The sequence below is a fragment of the Condylostylus longicornis genome, unplaced genomic scaffold, assembly GCF_029603195.1.
Source record: "Condylostylus longicornis isolate FDR11 unplaced genomic scaffold, ASM2960319v2 ptg000040l, whole genome shotgun sequence".
NCBI classification, from domain to species: Eukaryota; Metazoa; Arthropoda; class Insecta; order Diptera; family Dolichopodidae; genus Condylostylus; species Condylostylus longicornis.
This window is the reverse complement of record NW_026578009.1, coordinates 3764831-3792260: the sequence shown is the minus strand read 5'-3', so window position 1 is coordinate 3792260 and position 27430 is coordinate 3764831. Positions and strand designations below refer to the sequence as shown.

At 22.1% G+C, this 27430-nt stretch overlaps 1 protein-coding gene across 19 annotated transcripts in view; it reads right to left on the bottom strand.

The window, feature by feature from the left end:
- The window catches only part of LOC129609907 (glutamate-gated chloride channel), a 161957-nt gene that overhangs the window by 45050 nt on the left and 89477 nt on the right, over positions 1-27430 (bottom strand). For 8 of the 19 annotated variants that reach the window (XM_055522160.1, XM_055522168.1, XM_055522165.1 and 5 more), the window contains one exon: positions 3271-3341. The exons of 5 other annotated variants lie outside the window; for them this stretch is intronic. In XM_055522160.1, coding sequence (XP_055378135.1) covers positions 3271-3341 — 71 coding nt within the window. Of the gene's footprint in view, positions 1-3270; positions 3342-18622; positions 18691-27430 lie in introns of all 19 variants that reach the window. 6 more of the 19 variants (XM_055522171.1, XM_055522156.1, XM_055522164.1 and 3 more) reach the window with 2 other exon arrangements.

The window sequence follows — 27430 nt, the reverse complement described above, 5'->3', positions numbered from 1 at the left end:
ATATTACGAAAATATTATTTGCGTTCCTCTTAAAGAAACATAACACTCCAAACTCTATCGGAGTGTGAGTTAAAAATGTGAATGAAATGATCTTTTACTCTTTTGTTTTGTTACGAAAATCCTATTGCATATAAACAGGAGTATACTCGTAATTAATCTATAACACAAAAGTTAAATGCCATCTAATGGAATAAATGCGCGAAACTTTTTCTTTCTAGTTGAAAGCGTCTTATGTGTTTAGAGCATGGATGTCAAGACTTTTGAAACTATGGGCCAATTTCCAATATTCTGTATGACAAAAGGGCCACAAAATAAAACAATTAATTCAATTTTTAAGGTGTATAAACGTTTATTTATTTTTTATTAAAAGTGCTGGGAGCTGAGTGACACTGCTTCTGTTGAACAAGTCTTAAAATATTGGGTTGCATATTTGTAGTAGCCAATCGTAGAATTGCAAGTAGATTATCATAATAAAACCATAATAATATTTTAACAATTCGTTTTAGAGGGCCGCACCAAAATAACAAAATGGCCGCGTGCGGCCCACGGGCCGCACTTTTGACGTCCATGGTTTAGAGTGTTTATTATATGTTTAGAGTGCTATTAATCTTAAATGGAAAGCAAATATTAATAATTTTTTGGATGTCATAAATAAATTAAGTTTTTTTTTTTAGGATTAAATAAAATAAGAAAACGCTAACAATTTTTTTTGAGAAATTGAAAAATAGTTAGAAAATAATTTTGAATAATTTTATTTATTGTGAAAATTTCAATTTAATAATTGTATAAAATTTTGTGGATAAAATTTTTTGCAAAAATAATAGAATTCATTAGGTTACACGACATTTTTGGCATTTTTTTAATCATACTAATAAATTTAGACAAATTTGGGTTTATTGGTTGCTTTCTTTATGCTCTACCGTAATAAAATGCACACTTCTTTTTTTGCCCTTTATTTAATACAATAAAAATGTTATCTTAATGAAATTTTAAATTACAAGACCTTTAATATTTTTCTCATTTTAAATCACTGGAATCTGGTATGTTCTCTGGTTTACGTATTGCTAATTTTCTAAAAATTTAGATGCAAAAAAATATGCAAAAAACAGCCACTCATGATCTTTTACTCTTTTGTTTTGTTACGAAAATCCTATTGCATATAAACAGAAGTATACTCGTAATTAATCTATAACACAAAAGTTAAATGCCATCTAATGGAATAAATGCGCGAAACTTTTTCTTTCTAGTTGAAAGCGTCTTTCTAAATATGCAAAAAACAGCCACTCAGTTTTTGGAGTCAGAAAAACTTCTTTAGAATTCTTTTTTGATATTACTTTTTCGCTAATTTTGGAAAAATATAACATTTCTGAATTTTTTTTATGTGAAGGCAACAAATTTTGTGTATCGGATTTTCAGTGGGAAAGCACTTCCCCATGGTAGGAAACTGTAAATAAACTATTAATAAGGCCCGTCCTTTAAACTATTAATAAACTGTCGATCTGTGTGTGCGCGCGTGTATCTCAAGTTCGGCTGAACAAATTTTGATGAAATTTTATATGAAAGTTTATTTTGACTATGACACGGATTGATCAATTTTGGGGATATATTAGGCCTCGGGAACTGCTCTTTTTGGTGTGCCTATTTTACATTTTTGATCATTATGAAGAGGATATTCAACAGATTTACTTGAAATTTTACATATATAAGCTTCATTCGATCTTACGCGGAGCCTCCTAATTATTGAAAGAAATCACGTATCAGCAACTGGAGAAATAATCAATCGATTTCTTTGAAATTTGTTATTTGAATTCTTTGTATTAAAACAATGAATATACTACAATACACACTGCAGTCGATTATGTGCTGATCTCATCAAATTTTTTCTGTTTTGAAAATTAAATATTAGAGAAATACGTTCTAAATAGACGTGATATGTGTCATATGGGTCAAATAAGAAAATCGTTTATGCATTTCAAATGAAAATAGATATTGCATTGTAACTTTATTTCGGTATATACTACAAGGGTACATAACAAATTTGAATTTTTGACAACCAGATCCCAACATATTTATTTTGATGTAAGCTTAAATAAAGCTACGAATAATTATTGGTCTTGTATATACACTTAGTTGTAAATACAACTTGAAATGAATGTATTCTCGGTACTATCTATTATACTAGCCGGCTTATATTATGGTAGTGGACAAGTAATACAATTTATATTCACTTGATTTTATATTTTAGAATGAAACTGCATAAGATTCACTAACCTAAATTTTTTTTGTTTTCCATTCTGATATTTAGTTCATTTAAATTTTTACGAGTGACAGTAAATGTGAACTCGTGAAATAGCAAAAATATTTTTCCAAATAAAAACAGAACTTTTGTAAAATGCAATAATTTTTTCTCTAAGAAGAGAAAACAAGAGAATCTTTTCTCAGAGTGAAACGAAAAATGCAATTTTTTCGAAGACGGGAAGAGAGAGCAAAAAAATTGCAAATAAAATATAAAGTCCGATTGTAAAGTCCGAGTCTAAAATATTTTTACTTGAATGTCATTTGTACATATAATAGATTTATTTTTTAAATTTATGAATATTAAAATTTATTTCCGTTTTGTGCGTTATTTTGTTACATTGACAGAAAAAAAATATTTTTTTAATTAACTTTTTTTTTTTAAAATCAACTATGCATGATATTTTTTTATGTGCTCTTATGTGAATGCTAAAGAATATCATGTTTTGTTTTATTTTAGGTCTGCGAGTTGCGCAAATCTGATATTCGCAATGCGACATATTTCATAATATTTTTTTTTATATATTAAATAATTAACGCGTATGCATTCACATATGTACATAAAAGTGAAATAACTTTTAAAAATAAATTGTCTAGTATCATGTACAAATTGTGTTACAAAGTCAAGATTATCAAAAGGGCACTATATAAGAGTTGTTATGCATTTTATTGGTAGAACATAAATTAAAATTAAAATCTCTTCAATAGTGAAAAATATTCCTATATTTCTTTGTTAATTGGTTAGAATAGTACACAAACACACAAAAAAAAAAAATTTTTTTTTTTTTACTTTTTAATTGCTTAGCGTTATTACACGTTTTACATAGATATTAAATGTCATATCGCATGGGTGAAATGTTTATTAAAAAAAAAAAAAAATTTTTTTTTATAAAATTTTAAGTTAGATTTTTTACTTTTTTTTTTCTTTGTTTTTAATTAAATTTTCTTTTTTGTTTGGTTGGAAGTCAAACTCACCATTTTATAATCATCTATTTTGGATATCGATCTTAGGAACAAGTTCACAGATACTTTTGTTGCCATATCCTCTACAATATTTTTTTTATATTATATTATATTTATAAATTTATATTTACACAAAAATATTTTTATTTACTAAAAAATTTTATTAATAATGACGACTAAGTTTTTTTCTTTCTCTAAAAAATACAATATGTGCAAGTATAAAAATTATGTTTGAAAAACCAGAAAATATACGATAAAAAAAAAAGACCTTATTTGAAATGATTCTGTTTGTACCTATTTCTATTAAGGTTTAACATCTTCATATTGAATGGTTTGAATTGAATTTCTAAATAATAAGTATGACAATTAATGTTGAAGTCACAACTGATATGCGTTTTTTCCATATTCTATGTTTGATACTTGAATGTCAAAATTTTGAATGAAAGTCAAAATAAAACCCAATGCTTTGCTTTAAGTCAAGAGCTTTTAAGCAAAATATTTTGAAGGGAGTCATTGAGAATTGTATTTAGTCCTTTAATATTGCAATTTTTGAACTCAAATTCAAATTAAAAAAATTCCTGTTTTCCTGTTAACAACAATATTTTAAAATATTATTTTTAGGATCACACAAAAACCATCAGGAAGAATCAGGTTTTATATAACGGTAAAAATTATTAAGAAAACTAATATGTACTTATTAAATAATTAGTATATCGCGTTACAATTTATTATTATATATGTAATGTATGTATGAATGTTCACCATATATATTTTTTACATATCATAGGTTTGTGATTTTATTTGATTATTGAATATTTGATTTCTAAATTATAGAATAAATTAATGGAAGTACAGTCATCCCCTTATATCCAATATGCTTAAATATGCTTCTCATTTTAGTACTGGGAAAACTAGACCAAATTATTATTTGTATTTAAAGTACATTTAGCATTTTTAGTTTTTCACTTTATTGCATTAAAACTTTTAGTACTCTAAATTAAAAATATGTAATTATGCAAAAAAATATTATAAACTTAAGAGGTTTTTTTTTAATAATACTCGTAATCAATTTTGAATAACTTTTAAAATAAAAAATTTCGCTGCTTATAAAATTTCTAAAGAATGTCATAATCGAAAAATATATTTATTACGTTTCTATTCATATTTTTAAAGACGCGTCATATAAGGTGTATCAACATCTGATATTATTCAAATATAGATTGTAATTTTCAGAATAAAATCAATGTAGAAATTTTAAATTATATACTGAAATCACAATATTATTAAAAATCATATTATTATAAATTAGTTTTAAACTATAAATTATTATTTGTTATATAATATATTAATTATATATGAATTTTTTATACAAAATTAATAATATAATACTTTTTGTTTTTATAAAACATTCAATTTTTCTAGCAAAATGAGTGGAAGTCCTATACTATCGAAGCGTTATTTCCTTTAAAGGAAATAATTTACAAGCCCAAATTTATAAAATTTCAATTTTTTATCATGCCGTCACGCTCTCATGTCGTAATTCATTACTAATATCTGTTATATGTATATATATATATATACAACTATATGCATATAATTGCATATATATGTATATATATATTTATATATATATATAATAATATAAAGTAAAAATAGTTTTAAAATAATTATTCAATATTATTTACTATACTTTTGATAAATCTTTAATTTACTATAATTTTAGAATATATATTTGAAATTTGACACTATCACCAGAATTTTTATATTTTTCTTTTTCGTAATTTTTTAAATTGATTTTATGTGAAATGATTTGTTAATGAGTTTAATGAATGAGTTGTTTTCAATTTAAGAAAATTTAATTTTGCATTGTTATAATTTATAATTATTACAATTACATTATATACTTTCTCTTATACATATTATAATTATATATTATACCTATATATTTTTTGTTAATTATTGAAAAAATTTTTTTAAAAAAAATTCAAAACAAAAAATAATTATAACAAACATGAAATATGAGAATTCTTATAATACAATTTAATTAATTTAAATAATTCAAAAAAAAAAAAAATGTTTTATAAATGAATTGAATAAAAAATAACAAAAATTGAATAAAATGAATGAAAATTAAATTTTAATAAAATTTTTAATTTGACATCAACATGACATAATTATAATGAAAATAGGTATATAAAAGTTTTTAATATATATATTTGAGTAGACTAGTATACGATTGATTTATAAAGAACTATCCTTAAATGAATTAAGCATGAAATTGTCCCAAATTTCAATTTGCCATTGTGACCTCAGATATATAATCGAGAAACACGGCAGTATATAGATATTTGTTATTATTAAAGTATGATTGAAGTTTGTTTAACACAATCGTGATTAGTATAAACACGAAATGCTTGGATTTGAAAAAGTTGAAACTGGTGCCGTTGCCTCATCAAAAATTTCTGTATTGTAAATTTAAAATTAAAGAAGCTAATGTATATTTTGGAAAACCGTATATATCGCCCGGTTCTCATTGGGAATAGTACTAAGAAGGATTAATTATTATAACTGGGATACATATTCTGTGTATTTAATATACAGTCAGCTTGCATAAATACTGAATTTTTTTTTCATATAACGTTTCTTTTAGTGAATTGAATTAAGTTTAAATATATGTGAATTAAGTTATTTTTCATATATACGAGTACTTATTCAAAATTTGAATTTAATATATTTCTTTAACAATGTTAATTTTATGTTTATAGTAAACGTGTTAGGATATTTTAACATAATGAATGAGACTTAGACCCTCATACAGTCATATTTATAAAATTTTTTATCATAAATGAAATTATTGTTTAATTGTATTGAATATACTTTTAGATAATATTGCCATTTTAATTTTTTCCTACACCAATAATATTTCCTATCAATTTGTATAAGAATTTCTTAATTTTTATAGGAATAGTTTTTATTGTAAAATATATTTAAATATTCAATAGGTTTTTTATTATAACAATTTAAAATATATATCAGAAACAATTTATTTTCTCTCTCTTTTGATGTTCAAGTCTCATAAGTCTCATTGGATTTGGTTTATTCATTTTAATACTCAAAAAAAAAAATTTAAACTGCACACATTTTTCTTAAATTTATGAAAATTTAATTTATATTTACTATTTATAATTTTTCAATTCAACCATTCAAATTTCTTTTTATATTCAATAAACAATCTACAATTAATATTATTATCACATAATATATTATAATTCTCTATTAAACCTCACAATAACTGCCATGGTAATGTATAATGTAACAACAACTATGTAATATACAACATAAATACTATTTTTGTAATAGCAAGAGGATAGTAGTACTCTAATAGTAAGAGTATAGCAGTTAAGATACGAGTACTACGCAAATGTAAATAATAGTTTTACAGATGAAGAAAGTAATTGGGTAGTTTGTATTATTAAGCAGTACAAATATCGCCTCATGGTGTGAATGTGAACTGTTTTCTGGGTTATTTCATACCTAAACTTAGTATGCTGTTTTAGTAAAATTTTCACGCCTTATCTTATAATTGTATTAGTTGAAAATAATGAGAAATATCTGTGAAATGTGCATGAAAATTTTTATTTTTTGGCAAGTTGTTTAATTAAAAAATATTTTCAGTTTTTACTGTTAAATTTATAATTTTGCTGTCGTGATTTGCATCTGGATTATGTTGCACTTGACGTAATTAGAAAAAAATTTGCAGTTGTCAGATTTTGAAGTATATCAGACATAGAGCATTCAAATTATGTTTATAACCTTATTATTGTTACAGTGAGAAATCAAATCAATATTATCCAATGAGACTTATGACTTTGGGTGTTTTTTTTTTCTTATTAATTTTTTAATAATTCTAAGAGTTTTTTTTTTCAAATAAATGATTCTGTTTTTTTTATTTAATTATAAAATTTGTCTATATGGATCTCATTATAAAAGATATTTCTAAAAGAAAATATTAACAAGAACACAACTAAAACAAATATAAACATAAAAAACTATATAATTAAAAATTAAATTAATGTAAAATAATAAATATATTTGATTAAGAAAAGCAAAATAATTATTAAAATTTGATTATTAAGGTTAACAACTTTAAATAAAATAAATTTATTTTTCAATTTTGCGGTCGTGTGTTAAAATTGACAATTGGTTGATCACAACGATGAAATAAGAATAATAAGATGAGAAATAGATAGAACGATCTTCTTGAATAAGTTTTTTATTCTCATAAAATTTTGCATAAATTTAGGTGAAAAATAATTTTATGCTACTAGCTATAATGGCTTAATTAAATTAATTTTACTAAGACATATGCTATCATAAGCTATATGAATATAAAGTACTTTCACGTTAAAATGAGATTTGTGATTATGTATTACATAAGCACTAATATATCGAAAATTTACATCGACACGCTGTAATAGGGAAACAATATGATAGAAATTATATCTTATGATAAGAGATGGCGTGTCAAATTACATCTACTTATTTTATTCATTTCGAAATCATGGACATTGCAATTACACAACCGCACATATCTAGATGTAATGAAATTATAGTTCCCGTCAAAAATACTGAAACAGTATATGCGGACAAGAAAAGAATATTATTACAAGTAAAGATAATTATATTGCAATTAACATTAATAGGATTAATTTCTGGGAAATTAAGTTACTCTAATTTGGTGTTTACAGTAATAGATTAAATGAAATATAATTACTATTAAATTAACAGTATTTGAAAATTGTGATTCAAGTCGCTGTTCGGGTTATATTATTGATAATAGAAAAGAATAATTGAAATTGCAAAGAAATATAAAATCTGTCAAATCAAATCGAATCTTTATTTTAAATTATTATAAGAGTGATACACAAGTATCATAATATATTTGAAATATTAAAATATTAATTATAAGCAAAGAAAGAAACAACACACAGCGATTTAAAGAGAAATTTTCTCTCTTAATTTGATTTTTATTTAAATTTAAATTAAAAATGAAAAAAAAAAAATAATCATAAAATTTTGATTAGTAAAATCAAATAAAATTTGTTTTTGAAAAAAAAAGGTTCATATTTTAATAAAAGATTACCAATAACTGGTGTTGCTAGAGAGATATGTAGAAAATTGTTAAAACAAATAAAATTTTTTTTAGCAATATTTTATTTTGATATTACAATGCATTATTAAATTTCTTATATTGATTTTTGGTTTAAAAAATAATTATTTAAATATTTAAAATTTTTTTTTATGTTTCTTACAGGATACAAAATAATATAAATGGTACGCCTTAGTTTCAAAAAATCTGAATTATTTATAATTTAAATTAAAAAACTTGTTCACAGGAAACTATAAGTTATTTGTAATCAGGTAGAATTGGATTCAATACTTTAGTAAATACTTGGAAAATAAAAAATTTTTAATAAACATGGTTACAGTATACAATAGATTTTATTTATTCTTATTTTAGTGGATTGTATATACTAAAATATAATTGTTATAATTTTGTGGTAGCGAAAATAGTACAATATGTTTTGTATTTGTTAAAAATTTTGCAATACCTATATTATAAATAACAATATAATATCTAAATTTATATGCCATTTTAATAATTTTTCTAAAAATTGTGAACGTTAGCATAATTTCGTAGTTCCTATTGTGATTTTTTATCAACAGTTTGAAAACAAAATTTATACATAAAATTTTCAAAAAACTTTCGAAGTTTTGTCTTGTAACAAATTCAAATGGAAATTAACAAGGAAGGTTACTCGTCTACTATTTTAAATAGTTATATTTGAAAATTTTACAATAATTTAGTAAAAATAAATGCGAATTATATGTACAATTGTATACTTGATGTAATTTTAACCATTTTGTGCAAAGAAAAGAATTTAAAGGACATACTCCTTTTGCTGTATTGAATTTATTATAAGAAGTATTCATCTATAATTTTCTTAAAAGAAAATCGAATTTTTGGAATATAAATGGAATTCTAATTTACTATATTACTATATGTATCTATATTAGCTTTATCGTATTGGATTAAAAAATGTTTACATAAAAATTTTATCATAAATTTGATAATATTTCTGTTTTACTTTAAGCAGAAAAATTGGATTTAATTTGTTAAAATATTTGAATTTGCAAATTTATTGCCGTAGAATTTTTGTGTTGTAGGCAAGTCAGATATTAACATCCATTAACATTTATACTACTAGCTATAATGGTTTATACATAGTCTCTATATGCATAATTCTGTACACAACTTCTATTCTTTTATATTGAATGAAAAAAAAAACTAATAAATGGTGGTTTGAAACCTTACTATATACTATCGAACTTGATAATTTTTAAATATTAAAGACGACCATAGATCGTTGGTATTCCAAATTCCCGATTAATGTAAGTATGCAGGCAAGATTTTTACAATTTACATAATTAATATTATAGAAACAACCTTATAGATTATTGTCCATTTTAATTTTATTTTCGAATTTTCGAAAATAACATAATTATTTTACAAGAGTAGAAAATAATTAAATATTAACAATTATTTTATAAGGGTTAGTTAATATTAAACTTCATATTATTAACCATTTTTATGTTTAATTTTTATATACATTGGTGATTTATTTTAAATTAAAAATAAAAATGTATAAATTGAGTACAAATCAAAAATTACATAATATTGAATTTTTAATTGATTTATTGAAAAAGAAAAGCGATTAAAATCAAAATATAAAGTAAAAATAATTTTCTTTTAAAATAGATTAAATTAATTAATTAATTTCGAATTGATTAAAATTTTTTAATATGTAGAAAAGATACGATAAAGATAAGGTAAAAAATCCGGTCTAAAAGGTTTTCTTTTTATTTTGTTGTATTGTTTTTTTTATACCAATAAAATTATCGAATATAAAAATAATGTACAAATAAAAATTATTAATTTTTATTTTAAATCACGTCTAAAGCACACATATATATGTATATATATATATATATATTTAAAAATTAAAAAAAAATATTCACATTATTAATAATTTAGTCATAATTTAAGTATAATTATATTTATAATAAATTTAATAATTATTCAAAATATTTTGAAAATAATAAAATAAAATTGAACAAAAACAAAAAATTAAAATAATAATAAAAAATTAATAAACATCCATATATATTAATTAGCATTAATATTTTTAAATATAATGTCTCTAAATGTTCTATATATATATATATATATACAGACAAAAAATATTGTATATATATATAATATTAATATTGTATATATATATTATTATATACAATATATAATTATTAATATTGTATATATATATATTAATATTGTATATATATATAATATAAATATTGTATATATATTGTATATTGTATATATAATATGTATAAATATACAGGTTGCTTAAGACTCGTATTGGTATTCCCAAAACAAAATGATAGAAGTAACAAAGTTTCCTCTTTGTTATTTTAATCTTACCCCCCATATGATATAGAGAATATGTCAATTGTATAGCTAATTTGATGATAAGAGTTTAAAAACTAGTTTTCGAAATATATGAAATTATCTTTTAACATTATTCGTGCTCCCCCACATCTCACTGTTTGATATAATTTAATTACAATAGCAGTTGTCCTTAATAAATAAGAAACAATTTCTTAAAGTTTGGTTGTGTTTGATTTTTTCACTTATTGTACGATAGTACGATCGGACGGACGGATGGGCTGAAAGACGGACATGGCTGAAAACAACATAGAATTGTTCCCTAAATATATACATACATATGCAGGATCTATTTTCTCAGCTTGTCAACAATTTCAGTCTATTTCACATTATTTTGACATTTATTTGAGTACTGTAAACTTAGCTTAAGCTGAACTTAAAAGCTTAACTTTTGTAGACTTGTAACTTAACTTTTAGATTTAACTTTTGCAGACTTGTAAATTTTAAACAACTCAACTCATATGAATAATTAACTTTTTGTTACAAAAAAACAAAAAAATCATTCTGTAATTGCCTTCTGCAAGAAAAAGTACTTATTAGTATTGAAATGTAAAATTTGAAAATTAAAGTATACTTTTAGATACATGGAATAAAATTAGAATTGTAGTTTAAGGTTACTTATTAAAAAATAAATTAGTGAGAAAACTTTAACTTTATTATAGATTAAATAGTTCTTTTTCTTTGCTATTATTGTTTTATAATTTGAAAAGTGCCATAAATTCACCCACCAACAACTAAGAATATTCTACACAAATGCATATTCATGCCGACTTCTTTAAGTAGTTACAAACTTGAAATTAAAGCAAGGAAATTAAACCCCTTCATTAAGGTTTAGAGTATAATAAGTAAAACAAAATTAACATTTCTCTCCGGAACCAAAACCATTAACAGAGTTATAAAATTCGCTGTTATTCGCAATTCATAACAAATAAATTCAAGACATTGTTTAATAAACTGAAGCCGACAGGTAGGATTGTTAAATTAAGTAAAACAAATAGCCTCATTCTTTATATTTTCAATAAATTTTATCCATTTATCCAGGGAATATCCTCGAGTCTTAATCATACCGTACAATATTTACTTAAAAATCATTTAAATTAAATAATAATTTATTGAAAAAATAAAATACCCAAAAAAAAAATACATTTTGTTATATTTTCTTACAGAGATCCAAAAGACACAAAATATTTTACAAAAATATTCAATATTTAAATATATTTTAAGTTACTATAGCCATAATTAAATTTAATAATTATATATAAAAAATATTTATGTGTGTATTTATGTTTGTAATATGGGTGGATGAAAATGAATCGCGAATTTGTTTCAAATGAAAAGTTTTTTTTTTCCGAAAAATTTAATAATTGGCCAATATTATAATTGTAAATTATTAGAAATTATATTTCTAATATTACTAAATTTCAATATACGTTGTACTAAACCTAACAGATGTCAAGATTAAATTTCAGGCAACATTAAGTTGGATCAAACCAATGGTTTGTAAAGTAGCATTTTTGATATACAAAAACATAAAAAATCTTGCATACATTAAGGATGAGGAAAGAAGACAATTGAAAGAAGCGTTTATATTATAATGGTTGAATTTAACGGTTAAAGAAGTGAGTTAAGACAAATAAACAAAAATATTTTAATGGTATAACATTCACCATTACATTTTTGCTCTAATTGAAATTCGGTAAAGCTTGGGGTTTCGGATATACGGAGCTACAAAAATTCAAATTTTACGAATTTCAGGAGGCGATAATTTGGAAGGGCGATGAAGGTGGAAAAAGTATTTTCTTCTAACGAAATAAATTATTTATTGGTTTCTAAAATATGCTCATATTTCAGACTTCTGCTATTAACGGTCTCTTCTACACAATTTCGAAAATTTGAAAAGAACGAGTTTCAGATAACGGTAAATTTTTACGGTCATTTTGGTATTCTTATGCTAAACATTGCTATGCCGAGATAGAAGAAACCAGCTACTACTTTTCTGCACTTCCAGATTTTAAAAAGTAATTTCAGTTTTGTTACAATAAGTAATCAGCTTTTTTTATAAATTTAAAGCGTTATAATTCTTAGGGGGAGTGGGAGACTTTTAAATCCTTATATAAACTGCACACGGTTGATTAAGAAAAGCGAGGGATTGTAAATTTAGGACCGAAAATAGGATTCTGCCTTCATACGATGCCAGACGCGCGACTTTCTGGTTTAATAAAAGTCGATGGCTAATTTAGATTGAAAAGACCAACGTTTTTCGCATATTTTGCACGTGTTAAAGTCCAGTTTTGATATTGTAAAATGTCAGACTGCAACTGTTATACCAGAAAATATTATTATACAATGTGATCTACTAAATACATACAGAAGATATGCAAGATAACACTGGTAATAACCTAAACTAGTTTTGTTACCGAACTGAACTAAACTAATTGATAAGTGTGTACTATCAGATGACTTAAAGTGGAACGTCCGAATTAAGCCGCCAAAATAACTTTAAAAAAGGGAATTGGAATAACATTTTATAAAATTGTAAGTTTGACAAATATGCCTAAATAACTTCCTCAACATCTGGGTTTTAGTAAAAATATATCGAAAATAATAATGTTAGTAAAATTCCAGTTATAAAGGATTTTAAAGTGAATTTCTTTCAATGTAAAAAAAAAATAAAAGACATAATTTAGAAAATTTGGACCTACATACAATTGACATAAAAAATAAATTAGATTTTTCCAATGAATTTAATTTATAACATAAAGAATAAAATATGAACAATATTAAAATTATTATGATTTTGTGGAATATGTTTTTATTGAAATTCGTTAAATGCAAATTTTGATTAAAAATTAATATTGTTGAACATAGGGCACCTAACTAAATATGTATGTCATAATGTAAAATGTAGGTAATAGTGTCACTAGAAATTTTAAAAAGAATAAAAATTGTGACTTTCATATAGTATAACACTTATTTTTATATGTTTCATATTATTGGAAACTCTGTCATATTGCTTAAATATTCAGAAAGATCCCGAAAGAGATACTTACAAACAATAGTTTCTGTTTATTCAATTGAAGAAAGCTGTACAATTCAGGTGTCTTGACTAAAGAGCTTGCTCAATTATAAATCAATTATTGTAAAACTGATTATTTTTTCATTTACATTTCTTTTTTAATAAACATCCTTAAAATTTCGATCGAATTTGCGAAAATACTTAAAAAACAGGTTTTCTCTTTGTTACAGCTAAATATTCAAAAATTTTTTCATGTTGGTAAATGTTTCATATAAGGGAGGCTATTCAGATCTTTCTGATTTAATTGTTTGCCTTATTGCAGAGAACATACCCCTGCATGGTATCGCGTACGGTAAGCACGTTCTGAACGCGTAAATTATCGCTATGCAAAAAAATACCATGTATTCAAAGAAATTTTTCAAAAGTTGCTTAGGATAGATTTAAAAATCGGTTTTGCGCTTTTGTAAAAATTGTATTTACTGGTCACTATTCAGTACAACAATTTATAACCGGCCATACCGAGTATATTTGATTCTATACTATATTTTGCTATAGCAGCGCTTGTGGTTGCAATGATGATGCTGTTATGCATAATCTTTATAATTGACCGCTGTTGGTTGCTATGCGGGAAACAAACAATATTTTGGATAATTTTTGACATACTATTGTTTAATTTAACATATGAATTCTATTTAAATAATAAAGAGATTTAACTTATAACATATTTCTCTTTCAAATTTTCTTTTAAAATATTTTAGCACTAAGACAGAATACTAATACAATGCATTATAACGCCTTAATTTTATAACAGTTTTGAATATGCTCATGTTCTTTTTATATATTTATGATTTTATTATAAATTTTGTTTTATTGTGATCCAAGATCGTTCAAGTCTTTTTACTATAGAATTTATTTTAATTTTTAAAACTTTTCTCTGAAACATTTTATTCAAAATTAAAAATCATCGACTCATTTTTCGTTTATTTATGTTCTTATATTATTATACAATGAAAAATTCAACATTAAGATACATTAATGTACATTATGGACATATATATATATATATATATACATATTATTAAGAATACATATACATATATACATATATGTACGCATATAAATATAAAAATAGTTTTTTTCATATTAATTATAATATAGGTTTATACTAGGGTTGGAACACAGTAAAAAAATATGGATACTATAAAATATCAATATTGAATGAGTATTTATTTTTAGCAAATGCCGTTTAGTTATATTGCTAAAAATATAATCGATTCTTCGATATTTTCAATATGAACACTGTTTATTATAGTTAGTGAAAACTCCAAATTAATTGACCAAGTCATTAAATTTATATTATCAAACTTGAAAAAATATTTTTCGGGTTTTCATAATTAATACAGAGTAATTATGTATTTTTTTTCTAAAAATTTCCATGAAGTAAAAAAATTATTAGTAGTTTAACAAAGTATGTTATTTTATAAATATTTAATGGAGCGCGCAGACGGAATATTAAATGATTATATTTCTCAGTTAAAATATATAAAAGAAACATATGATTTTTGAAGAATTTAAGAATAAAATATATGTATGTACAATTAATCGTTTATAATACAGAAAAATCGATATTGAAATAAATTAATATATATCGACAATATATATCGACAAAAAATGTATCGACATGTTGATGTTTAAGAATTATAGTTAAGAATGAAATATCGTTATCTATATCGACATCTCGATATTAGTGTTCCAATCCTGTTAATATGTATGTATATGTATTATTATTATTATTATTATAAACTAATACATAAAATTATTAAACATTTGGAGAATATTGAATAAGATGAAAAATATTAGAAATTTAATACATAACGTTTATATTTATATTTTTTGTTTTTTTTTTTCTTTTTTTATTTTTAATTAAATTACTGTTCACATTTATACATGTACATATGTATAGTTACATATTAATCGGAAACTGAAATAAAGATGTTGCATTTCTTTTCAATAATAATAATAATATAAAACAATATCGTAATATAGCAGATTTTTCAAATATTGAATTCATTTATTATTTTATTAAATAATGATTAATTTCACGAATATTATTACTAATAATATTGCTGATGATAAAAATTATTTTATTTTATTTTATGTGCTTTTCAATCAATCAGTTTTAAGTATTTATAATAAACAAATAAATTCGGATCAAACTAATGATATTTTGTAAAACAGTATACACATTAAACAAGTATAAATATTTTCCTTGGATCGCTCTTTATTTAAAAATTTAAATACTTTCTCTTTTTAAATATAATTTTCATAAGATTTTACATACCAAAATTATTTTATGCAATTAAAAATTATTGCATACTTTAAGGGAGGGAATAATTAATATAAAACAAGTGTTAAGATAAAATCTGCATTTGACAGTTTATACGACAAATAATCACATTTTTTAAATGGAAAAACAAGTTTGCTATTTTGTTTATCGAGAGAAAACTTGTAGTTTAAAAAAAAAAGGTGGCGGAAATTCCAACTTTGAGGACCGATATCATGTAAAGGAAAAAACACAGAAATAAAAAGTTCTTCTATAACAAAATAAATTATTTATTAAAGTTTAAGAGAAAAAATAAATTATTTATTAAGGGGTAAGAGAGAAAATATTAAGAATAAAAATTCGGCAGGAATATCTTCCAAAGTGTCGGCAGAGATTTCGGTGTTAGCGAAACTTGATTGAATGTTCAAGACGTTCAGAGAAGTTTCCAGTGGAAAAATAATATCACTTAGCAAAATTAATGAACTGGTTTGGTAAGAGCTAAATGGTTATAAGGTCTCCTCCTATGGTGTATATTAATTTAACCGGCAATATAAATGATCAGCACTAAAGTAGAGAAATCTCTCTCAAGAAAAAATGCTCAACTTAAAAAATATACGCCTCCTCCGGTAATAGTTAGTAATATAACTAACTACACAACTAGCAAGGTTCCTCAAAGAGGAAAGCATTGACATGAAGATAAACATGTATAACAATGATCAACTAAAACTAAATGTTGAAAATAAAAGTATAGACAACTAAAATAAATAAAGACAAATAGGTAAAGTTGTTAATAAAGCCAAATAAGGAATATCTTCAGTATATAAGAATTAAAGTTGAGCCTCTTAGAAGGAACGGGTCCATTGCGCAATACAAAGCGGCTTTACGTGTTAAATGTGCTGGTAACCATATGATGGCAGACTGTAATAAAAAAATAATTTTCAGACAAGGTGTGCAAACTGCAATGTGGAATATCCTGGTTATTTAGTGCCTAGAAAAACAAAAAGGAAGAAGGAAAAGGAATGGGTCAAAACTAGTTTTGGGTAATCATGAAAAGATCCCAAGAACGACTAATGCTTTTACATCAAATAAGGTAAAACATGGTGTTATATACTCACAAGTACTTTTCCAAAATTGCAGGAAATTACACACAAGATCTGAGGCATGAAAACTAAAGAAATTGAAAATAATAAAATATAAAAACTTGAGAAATCGACAGTAGCATTATGCAAATGATGAAAAACTTACTACTTATAATAGATGAAATCTCAATGAGATTAACTACTGTTGAGAACGGATATATTAACGTGTATATAGAAACCCCGAAGCGATTTGTAAAAAATGTCAGTAAATAAAACAATTGGTACGTTTATAATGCTGTTTTAATGCTGTTCTAAGTAGAAAGCATGAGGTTTTTCTTAGAGCTAAAAATATCAATGTATTCGGGAGTTGGAATATTCCTATCATTCTACTGGCAGTAAGGCTAATTGCTCTATTAATGTGTACAAAGTCCCGGATCTTATTAACTTTTTTATATATAAAAGGCTTTCAGTAAATTTTTTTTTACTTGAAAGATGATTTTAATTGGAATTTCGATCACTTTGCTATCATATTAACCCTTAGTGAGAAAGTAGCTAACAAACTGAACGGGCTCATTTTGATCAAGAGAACCAAAGATTGGTTAGACTTTAAACATGATGTTAATATAAATAAATATAAATCTTAAAGAAAGTCGCTTGGAAAAATAAAAGATTTTCTGAATTCAACTATATGATTATTTTAGTATCAGAATTATATAGTATTATGTTGGCACTTGTTTCCAAAATAAATTTTTTACTTTGATTTTAAATTTTTAAGTATATGCATTATCACTGTCTCAGTCTGAAACTGGTGCTAAAACTGGGCTTTTTATTAAATATTTATGAAATAATTGAGCACTTGTTATTTATTCCTCCTTAGCAATTTAACAAATGGCTTCTGTTTTTTAGGTTCAACATCCGAAAATTGTCTTTAAAAAACTTACACATTATACACTTTTGTATTAGGTCTAACCTTCCGTTGTTTTTTTTTTTATTATAGTTGGCATTTATAAATTATGAATAATTTTATGTTGATTGAAAAGCATCACAAACAAAATAAAATTTTGTGTATTTAAATTTGATATTTAGTATATAGTTGATTTTTGAAAGTGTATATATAAATATATACATATATTCTACATATACATATATATAAATATATACATTTGAATATATTACACGTATAATATAATTTATTTGAAAATACAACTGGCTAGCTAGCCAGGTTCCGTTTTTTTATTTTATACAGAAAAATTAATTAAATTTCATAATACTTTTAAAATTATTTGATTTTTTTTTTTATATGTATTCACAGAAAAAAATTTTTATAATTTATTTTTATTTATTAAACTCTTTTTCATTGTGATTTCATTAAAACTTACCATTGTAACGTCATCAATTTTTGATATACTTCGAACAAATATGTTGACGCGAACGACAGCTGGACCATCTACTCATTTATGCAAGTTTTTTTTTTATATGAATTTGTGCAAGTTTTGTTCAATCAATTTTTTAATTTATTATTTTTGTTTTGTTTTTGACAGAATAGTATAAGGTAATTTTAATTGGATTTTTTTTTTGAATGATTTTTGATTTGATTGATATTTTGTTGTGCGTATAATAAAATGCATCGATGAAAAGGACGTATGGTTTGTTATAATTAAAAATTTTTTTTTTTTTTTAATTCAGTTTTATGTAGCAGTTATACATATGGTAGTAGTGGTGGTAAATAGTAGTAGTAATAGCAGTAGAAATGATGGTGTAATATAGAATATAGAAAAAAAAAACCAAGAAAGAAATTGTCATAAAATGTTTCAAAAAATTTTTAAATAATTTTTTTTTTTTTAAAGTCATAGAGTTGAACAATTCATTTGTTGTTTTATATACGGTAAGCGAAAAATAAACCATAATTCGTAAAATATTTACCTTATAAAGAAAGAAAGAAATTTTCATTTTATTTAAAAATATTTTTATTGATTAATGTGAAATTAATTAAATTTTTAAAAATTGCTATGCAAATGATATAACAAATTTAATTCTTTCTTTCTTTATAAGAAAAATTAAAAGAAACAATAAATGTAGTAATCTTATGATTTTATATAAAGTCATTAAACACGATGATGACAAAGAATAGGAGAAGTTGTTGTTTATTATTCAATAATTTGGAGTTTTTTTTACAGATTTATGCATGTGAATAGCTTGATATTTTGTATTTGTTGTGTTTTTTGATTATACATATATGTATATAATTACTAAGAAATTTAAGATCTCTAATATTTTTCTTACAAAAGTTTCCTATGAAAGGTGAAGTCTCTTTACTCAATATTTACATTTTATAGTTGATTATTGTGATTTTTGTGTAAAAATGGAAATTATCGTCCGAATGAATGATTCAAAGGGCTGCGGAACAATTGACATATGGTCACGTATGTAAGCATTAGTTTTTAAACTTTAATATAAATTTTTAAAAAATTGTGATATTATTATATTGCTCTCTTGTTTTCACCACTTTTTTCTCAAAAATCTTCGCGATTAGAAGTACAAATTCTTTGACTAGAGTCGGACTCAAGCCCAATTTAGTTTAAGAAATTATTTAAGTCTTGTATATTATATATTAAAATATAATAAACTATACAATGTTGTTATTTATTTTCAATGTGATTTACCCTCTATATAGGATTACTTAGGTAGATATTAGAGTATATTTGATTAACTAAAATCTTGTTAACATTTTTGTTAATTCAGTTGAGTTTTCTTAATATCATTATATCTCTTTGATATATAAATTTTTTTAGTATAATATCGCCATTTCCGTATATTTTTTTTCCAATTTATTCATTTGTTTGTCTTAGTCTGCCAGTATTCTTTGCTATTATTTATTTCGGCAGAACTATATCTAAGAAAAATTGGATTTAAATTAAACTATTTCAATATATTTTAAAATAATTAATTTCTTGGATGAAAATAGTTAACAAATATTTACTTGAAATTTTAAGGTTGTTAAAGCATTGATATAAAATTTTTTTCCGGTGATATTAAATTTCGGAAATTGAATGAGGAACCGATTTAATATTTTTGACCATATCCAACAAAATAATAATTCAAAGAATTTTTTAAATTTTAATTTTTGATTTCTATTTGCTAACTAAATAAATAGAGAAATTTTCCGGCAAAATCAAATTCCTGGAAGTAAATTTCTAGTTAGAAGAAAATTCACATATTTTTGGGTATATTAAACAAAAATTTATTATTCGACTTGCAGATTGCAGATTGTTAACTATAATGTAATCGAATATGGACAAATATGTAATCTTCCCTGTCTCCCCGGTCCTTATTGCAGCCCATCCATTCTTTCATGTAAAAAAATGGGTAGTAAGTGCGCGTACTTATTTTTTTTACGAAATTTTATACGACTATTTAATGTCAGCTCCTATAAAACTTAAACGTTTCTTATCTTCATTACGCCATTAAATTAAATTTGACATACAGGTAATGAATAAATACCTTGTAGTAAATTCATTTACATTTCATCTTTAAAATTAATAAACTATTTAATATTATTTTGTATTTTCGGAGTTTTTTCACAAACAAACACTTTAATATTTGTGTAGTATGCATGTTAGATAGAAGAAATGGATAATAGATATTTATTTGTACTGATTATTATTTTTGTTTTATATTGTAAAATAAAATTTAATATGCCAAATATGATATATAACTTTAATATCAAAGTCGATATTATGCATTTAACTTACCAAATACCCCTTAATTTATTTGTGTATAAAATGCGATATATTAATTGTTATATTGATATATAAATAATTTTTGCTTTTCCTAAATATAATATTGCATATTTATAATAAATTCTTCATAATATGGAGTAAATATTTAAAAAAAAAAGAAATAAAAAGTAACACAAAGAAATTTTTCAAAACGCTTATTGTACACAATAAACGATTTATCCGTTTAGTATACAATATTTTTATAATTTTATGTAAATCAATTTTGTATATATTTATATGTGTATCAATTACAAATATATTATGTAAATCAATTTTACATAAAATACATTCATAAAAAACGTAATACATTCTATTACACGAGCATATTTTAATTTGTCCTGTCAAATACTGTAATTAATTTGTTATTACCGCTGTTAATTTTTATGTATCATAGTTTTTTTTTTTCAATATTAAAATTATAATAATATTTTGTGTAATAATGAGTATTATTAAGTTTTCTGTTAAAATATTATGATAACAAATTAGTATGTATAGTATGCTAAGTATTTTTATTTTTTTTTTATATAAAAAGCTTAACAATCAAACAACACATGTTTTTAAAAACATACAAAAGATGGCCCTGTAAATTTTTATTTTCATTTGTTATTTTTATTTTGTTTTTCATTTTGTGTTTTTTTTTTTCGTAGAATGAGATAGGATATGAATAAGATGTGAATTAATTATTTTAGTTTTTATTTTGTTTTTTTTTTTGCTCGTATAAAAATTTTTAGTTTTTACTTTTAATATATAGAAAATATAAAAATATTTAAAGGTTTTAGCTATAAATATTTTTAAAATTCTATATAAAATTATTATTTTAATAGTTTTTAAGTAATTTTTTTTATTTTAATGATTTTCGAATCGTATATTTAATTTATATATATATACATATATATATATTATGTATATGGTTAATATTCAAAAAAAAATTGAATATGCCATAATTTAATTATTAATTTAAAAATTTAATTTTTTTTATTAATTTAATAATATAACTGTTAATTTAACAATATAATTGTTAATTCAACAGTATAATTGTTAATTTAACAATATAATTGTTAACTCAACAATTAATTATTTAATTAGCTTTAAGCTAATATTTTGAATTAAAATTGTAATATACTTTTCGATAATCATAATTAAATTGGAAATGGCGATGAATGAATTTTTTTTTTTTTTCAATAGTTTAACATTTCGTATATGCAGACAGTGACGTTTCCATAATAGTTCCTGAATAATTATTATTTTTATATATAACATAATAATGTTATTATAAAAATAATAATAACTTTTAAGCTATTTCTTACACAAAATAAATTTATATTCATTTTGTGTAATTTATAGAAAAGCAAAGTTCTTTTCTTAAATTTATACATTTTAAATAATAATAATAATAATAATAATGATGACATTAATAGACTTGTATAAAAATTTGTAATATTTTTGATAATATTTTTAATTTTTGTAATATATATTTGACTTGAATTATTTTTAATTATTTTATTTATCTATAAATAGAAACAGTGTTGCTTTAGTGATATTTACTCTTTGTTAATATAAAAATTGGACATGTGTGTGTGGGAAGAGAAAAGAGAGTATATTTCTTTATATTTTTCTCTATAACATAATTTTTTTTAATTTTTCTCAATAATAATTAAAATACTGATGGGTAGTTTTAATATTAGAAATTATTTTTAGAATTTTTTGAAATTAAAATTAATTTAGTAAATTTAATAGTTTTATTAATTATTAAGATTTTTGAAATTGTTATACAAAAAAAAAAATTATTTATAAATTTTTATTTACCATTATCAAAACACAAGTTTTTATACATTGCTATATAATGCACCTATGTATAAACATTTAAGAAAAGATTTTATTAAATTTTTTTTTCTATTCATATATAAAAAATAAAACAAGATTTATAATATTTATTCATTATATATAGGTATATATACAAACAAAAGCGAAACATATAATATCAATTATATAAAATGAATAAAATTGAAATTAATAAATGAAAAAAAATGATATTGTAATTATGAAAATTAGTTAAATATTAAAACTAATAAAAAAAATTAATATAAAAAACAACAAAACTAATATTAGAATGTAAGATAGCAAAAGAAGAATATAGAGAAAAGAAAAATAAAGAAATATATAGAGAAAGAGAGAGAAAGATAGAGAAAATGTATAAATCATAAATAGTATTATCAGTAATTAATATGTATATAAATTTTATTATGACATAATGAAATTAATAATTAAGAAAGGAAAGATGTGAGTGTGTATGTGTGTGTGTAATGACATATCTTTTATGTTTTAAGTTACATAATATAATATAATTTGTGTTTCGATACATGTATGTAATTATATTTCAATTGTATTTTAGAATTAATTAGGGTAATATCAAAAGATGTTAATAATGGTAAATATTAATAATTATGATTTGTATTCCTTTGATCTCTCAAATTTAATTGTGAATTTTACTATTAAGAGAATTATAGAATTAAAATTAAATTAGGTATCATTCGATTTTACTAAAACTGTTTTTTTTTTCTACTTTAATTTTTTTTTTTGTTTTCTGCTAAGATATTTTTTTTTTAAAAATGCAATAATTATTCAATCATGAAATATAATATGAAAAAAAAAAATTGTTCTATTATTGAATATTTTGGATATAGAAATATTTAGTATTTTTATTTATAAAAGTTAAAGTATAATAGAATTTATAGGAAAAGTCATAATATAGGGGAAAACAATAATAAAAAAAAAATTAAATTAATGGTAAAAATTAAAGAGGACATCTATGTATTATATCAAATGAAAAAAATTAATTAAAAACTTTCATATTTTAAAAATTCTAAAAAAATTGGATATTTTAAATAGATATGCGATTTATTTCTTTTATATTTTAATTATAATTGTATATTTATTATAATTAATTAAATCATATAATGACATTCAAATTAATAAGAGTCAACAAGAGAATGTGTAAGAGAACAAATTTCATGTTAGATCTGTTTAAGATAAGAAATTAAAAAAACAGTGAGTGATATTTAGAGATTATGATGAGGAATGTGACAGCACAAAACTCAGAGAAATTATGTCATGTTAGAATTCCTCTCTCAATTAACTGAATAAATTTTTTCCTTGATTAGTTTTGATTTTATTCTTGAATATAAATTTTATATTTAAAAATTATTTATACATTTAAATATGTATTTGGAAAATATTTTATTTTTAATAAAAGAAAAATAATTCTTAATTTTTTATACAAAATAATATGTGCTGCCTTTAAACTATTTCTTTGTTAAAATGCATATATATATACATATGTATGTCATATATGCAGCAATAACTGTTTTTAATTGCAAAAATCAATTGCTAATTTTTTTGGAATGAATTTTTCTAACTAAGTGTTTACTTTAAATAATTAAACATTTGTGAATTAATATACACAATAAGAATTACTAGTATTTTATAAATTTTATAAATTTTGAATTTATAATATTAAAAATCACAGAATTTTATAATTGAACTTAAATTCGAAAAAAGTGTTAATTAAGAATATTGAAAATTTATATTAATAATTACTTATTTTCGTTACATTAGAATTGTTATATAGATTTAGAATTTCTTTGCGGGACAAAATTCATAAATTGTTAAAAATATATAGATAAATAATTTCAAATTTCTAATTTTTTAATTCTAAAGAGAAATAGCTACTTTATGATTAATAATTCAATTATGTAGTTATAAATTAAGAGACATTCATTATTATTATAAATAACCTTAATTTATTATTATAATTTTTATTGTATATATTTAAATGTATGTATTTTTATATTGCATTATATGTATGTACTATTATATGTGTTATTTGTATATAATGCTTCTAAATTATTTTTATTATTATATTATATTATATATATATATATGTATATATATATTTATATATATTATGTATGTAAAATAATGATGAGTACAATTTTAAATCAAAAATCCATAGCAAAAAATTTTATAACATCCAACATTATTTTATATATATATGTATAAATGTACGTACGAGTATATAAAAATAAAATGTTAAAAAAAAAAACTATTAATTTTTTTTTATTATTATTGTTATTATTTTAATTTCTTGCATTAAAACAAACTGCTAAATAACAGTTAATCTATTTATATTTTTTTAAAATGAATAATATGAATCTAAAAATATAATTAATGTTTTTAGCTATGGTTATATAATTTTATGATATGTGAAATAATCATATTCATTTTAGAGAAAATAAAAATTTATACGCTAAATAATACAATTAATATAATATAAAAATTAATGAAAATAAAATGAAAAAATTCCTAATTATTATGAAAATAATGGTTATAATGTTAAATTTTCAAAATTTTCTTTATTAAATAGCTATGTAAATATAGTTATTTAAAATCTACTTATATTTTGGAGTAAATTATTTACTAAACATTTCGTTAATTGCTAATAATAGAATTCGTCTTAAGAGTATATAATATAATATAAAATTTAAAATACTAAAAGTATTAATACAATGGAATCTAACAAAATGAAACAAATAAATAATAATTGGGACTCTTTAAAATATCAAATGGCAATTTATGAGATTAATGAAATTCTTGGGGTCGTATAAATTCTCTTTCATTTAGTTTTAAAAGTTTTATATTATAAAAGAAGCACCAAAAGGTATAGAAGCATCTTATTATTACAGGTATTTTAATTTAATACCTCTTCATTTTATATTCAGTTGGTAAAGTAAGGCTAACACTTATATTCCGAAAAGAGAACTTTAGGATTTAAAATGATTTCATTAAAAAATTCAGAACACATTAAAACAAGAAGAGGTCGCACAGTTACAAACAATTCTTTATTAACAAAATTGATATTAATAGAAAATTTTAAGTTTACCAAATTAATTCCCTACATTACAATTTTAAATGTAATTCTGTAAATTAAATTGTTTAAATTCATTATTTGTTTGCAAGTTAATTTGATAATTTTTTATTTATAAATATTTAAAATTTGAATTATTTATTCCTTATCATTTATTACCCAGAAACTTTAAATACGAATAGTTTTGAATTTGAAAGGCTTATTTAAATTGAAAATTAATGAAATTTTTATTAAAAACAATACCACAGTTGATTATACAGTTGATTATAATTTAGTGTCTTCTAGAGTATATTATGGGTTTCAAATTATTTTATTATCAAAATAAGTCAGTCCACTTATGATTTTCAATAATGTAGGAGAGGAAAAAAAAAAGTTTGAAAATTAAATTTTTTATGAGTTGATTTTTTAAAACAAAATAATGATAGATTGATTGATTTTTTTATAACAAACTCATGTATGTAGAGTACTTTACTTGAAAGTATAACAGTGACAGTATTTTGCGAGTATTTTAAGAGGATTACTTTCAAATTAATTTTTATTGAATGGGTTTAAGTACATCTATTTATTTGAGTAGTGAAATAATGAAATTAGAATTGGAAACTTTTTTACATTCCAAATTAAAAAAAGAATTTAAACTGCTTATAAAAAGCATTATATTTAGTCAAAAAGTGAAATTATGCTTTTATTGCTGAATGAATTTTATTTTTAAATTGTTCAAAAGGCATATTTGGATATTTTTGTATTGAATTCGGCAATTTATTCTAAAAGTTACTAACTTAGGCAAAAATAGCCAAAAAACAACAAAAACAATGGAATTTATTGCTAAAAAATAAAAAGTGAGAACTATTTTTTTGCCTCCTCCTGGACATTGAATAAGATTTTTGAATAATACGAAACGCAATTTCGAACAATGCCATTTGGTGAAGTTTTATGCTTTTAATACACAATATAGAAGTCGAGGATTATATTTTCTGTTTTGATACAAACATATGCACATAAGATACATTGATGAAAATTTTATAAAATAAAATGTGTTATATTGTTTGAAATTTTGTATAACACTTTCACAACACTGGTGAAACATGCTGCATAAAATGTTTTTACGAAAAATAATATTAAATGCATTGTTTCTCGAAAATTTTAAATTATATTTTTTTTAAACCGAAATAAGATAAAAGGAGTACAAAATGTATTTTGTAGTACAACTGTTCCATTTGCAGAAAAAGAATATCGAATTCCAGAACGTGACAAAATTACAGAAATATAGTTAGAAATATTTTATATTAATAAATTAAAATTTTTCTTAAATACTGTCACTAAACTATTTAGGTACTCGTATATTGTATATGATAAAAAAAGAAAATTATGAATTAACAAGTTTAAATGAAAATAAATTAACTGATGTTTTTTCTTTCCATTCTAATTAGCTATATAGGATTTTTCTAAATGAGTGCAATTTCATTTCAATTCATTTTCATAACAGC